Consider the following 2,994-nt stretch of genomic DNA (forward strand, 5'->3'; position numbering starts at 1 on the left):
TGAAGCTTCACAATTACCTCAACTAGCAAGTGTTACGGAATTTAATATTTGTGGAATGTCTAAGCTGAGCAAATTACAAAACTTTAAAGATATAAAGATAAACTAACAAGATGTAGCACAATTGATAGATAATTGAACTCCTTAAACATCTAAATTAGAGCATTTCCAATGGTAGGAACTTATTTTGGGACTTTACTAATTTTTTGTGGGACCGGATTGCCACATAGGATTTAAGACACTCATAAGGTCTCTATGCACATTTCACTCTAGTGGTTGAGATCTTATTTTACTTTTGACCGGGCCCACAATACCCAATATATTTATATTATTTATTTCCCTCCTTATTTTTCACTTTGGTTATGGTATTGGAAGAGAGAGAAAAAATATTATTTTATTTAAGATCCCACATTTGAGAGTACCTGAGCTAAGGCACGGATCTTAGCTTTTGCTAAGATCTCATGCCATGTAGGATAGCTCCAATGGTGAGATCTAATAAGATCCGGATCTTATTTTAAGATCTCAAAATAAGGACTCCATTGGAGATGCTTTTATAGTTCGATTTCTAAGCGGTGAGTATGAAGAAACATTTATTGGGAAAAACCTATCAACTTAACATAATTTTTCAGAGTTTTGAAAGATTAGTCTGAATAACTGTCAGTTATGGGAATATCTTGGGAAAATAAATATAAAGATACGCCTCATTTCCATTTCCATCTTCTCTGAATTCTTTCCCTTAATTTTTTTTATTACAATTCTTCCCCTTATTATTATCCCTTCAAGTTCAACCCTCCTAAAGCCACACGTGTTTCATAAATGCGGCGCGAATCCACATAGCTCCCCAAAGAATATGCCACGTGTATCTGATCCTCTCATCTCTAACTAAATAACTAACCCACTTACTAACCCTAGTTAGTTCAATCTAACCTCTATATATTCATCCACACCACCCTCTTCCTCTTCTTTCCCTCTCTCTGCAAATTTCGATTCCCTCCACCATACGACGTCGTCGGAGCCTGAACCACCGCACCAAAACCCTACCCTCACCAAAATGCCATTCCCTCAGTAACCATTCTCACCACCGGAATCGCAACAGCAATCACCATCAATGGCGGATGACGAGAGGAGCTTCCGCATCGGGTACGCTCTGGCACCGAAGAAGCGGAACAGCTTCATCCGAGACTCGCTCGTCACCCTCGCGAAATCGCGAGGTATTGACATGGTTCGGGTCGACCCGGACCGGAATCTGGCGGATCAGGGCCCGTTTGATTGCGTCCTCCACAAGCTCCACGGCGACGATTGGAAGCGCCAGCTGAAGGAGTTCGCGGTTAGGTTCCCGAATGCGGTGGTCTTAGACCCGCCGGAAGCGATTGAGAGGCTCCACAACCGGATTTCCATGCTGCAGGTTGTGTCCGAGCTTGAAATCGACGACCGGAGCGAGACGTTTGGGATTCCCGAGCAGATTGTTGTGTACGATAAGGAAACGCTCGCCGACCAGCGGAACTTGGAGGCGCTGAAGTTTCCGGTGATTGCGAAGCCGTTGGTGGCTGACGGCAGCGCCAAGTCGCATAAAATGGCGCTGGTTTTTAACGCCGGCGGGTTGGGCAAGCTGAAGCCGCCGATTGTGCTGCAGGAGTTTGTGAACCATGGTGGTGTTATCTTCAAGGTGTATGTGGTTGGGGAGCATGTGAGGTGCGTGAAGAGGAAGTCCTTGCCGGATGTTGAGGAGGACGAGCTGGTGGGGGTTACAGAGGACTTGTTGTCGTTTTCGCAGGTGTCGAATTTGGCCACCGATGAGAGGATTGATGATAGGTATTATAAGATGATGCATTTGGATAAGTCGGAGATGCCTCCTCTGGGGTTTATCACCCACATTGCTTGTGGATTGAGGCGTGTGATGAAGCTGAACCTGTTTAACTTCGACGTGATTCGGGATTCTAGATGTGGGAATCGGTACCTTATCATTGATATCAATTACTTCCCCGGGTATGCGAAAATGCCCGGTTATGAGACTGTTTTGACAGACTTTTTCTGTGATGTGTTGTGCAAGAAACAGCAAGGACTCGGCCTAAAGGACAGTTCGGATAATCCTGGTTCCGGTAGCTGTTCGCGCGGTTACGATATAAGAAGGATTCAAACCAACACTTGTTGCGGTGATGGGGATGAGGGTAGCCTTCAAGTTTCGCCTCTTGGCGCGGAAGAGAGAGAGAGTTCTGTGCAAGTATGAAATTTTATGTTTGAATAACGTGTTTCTCATTCTATCACATTATCATTAATTGGTGCTTTTGTTAGGTAACTTATATTTGTTCGTTGGACTCATTAGCCAATTGGTGGGTAGACATGAGTTGCACATTCTATTTAGGTAGCAATTGGTATAGGTCGATTGTGACTAGTCTAACCTCTTAACATGTATATTCCACCCGCATTTGCTTTTGGAGATAGGCACTTCTGCATTACTCTGAAGATTTAGGAAAGCTGTATTTTTAGGCTTTCATGCTAGAAACTGCTTTTCTTTTAAGTTTGCCTTTTAACTCAATGCCTTAATTCTTGATTTTCTCATTTCTAGTCTCATTTCTTTGATTTATTGCTTTGTGGATAATTTCCTTTTTCAGCGCAGTAGAACTTAAATCTGATTGTTGGTTTTCTCTAGTATCCCCCTATATTGAGCAATGTTATTTATGCCGAACGTGACGACAAGCGGAAAACCCGTCATAATATAGTGGATGGTGGCTATAATAAAAGTATATGTATACATAGAGTATATAAAAAACTATAGAATATAGTAAAATTAAATTAAAAATATTGAGAACCCCTGAACAAAGAGGACAATCATAGAAAAGAAACTCAAAATTTGGAGAAATAAATAGGACAGTGATAATATTTTGTTCATAGGAGACCCTGAAAGTCATAAATTTTGAGAAAGAAAAAGAGAGATAGACAGAATATAATAGAAGGAAGAGAAGGGAATGGTGACACTTAGAAAAGGGAAGTTACAGA

The 2,994-nt window shown here is 41.9% G+C and overlaps 1 protein-coding gene across 1 annotated transcript; it reads left to right on the top strand.

Annotated features, from left to right (window-relative positions):
• Positions 1–927: 927 nt before the first annotated feature.
• Positions 928–2,556, top strand: LOC130740155 (inositol-tetrakisphosphate 1-kinase 1-like). Its single transcript, XM_057592663.1, has one exon. It carries the CDS (start codon positions 1,106–1,108, stop codon positions 2,222–2,224), a length of 1,119 nt encoding a protein of 372 aa, XP_057448646.1. The 5' UTR covers positions 928–1,105; the 3' UTR covers positions 2,225–2,556.
• Positions 2,557–2,994: the final 438 nt, after the last annotated feature.

This window comes from Lotus japonicus, chromosome 2 (genome assembly GCF_012489685.1).
Source record: "Lotus japonicus ecotype B-129 chromosome 2, LjGifu_v1.2".
NCBI classification, from domain to species: Eukaryota; Viridiplantae; Streptophyta; class Magnoliopsida; order Fabales; family Fabaceae; genus Lotus; species Lotus japonicus.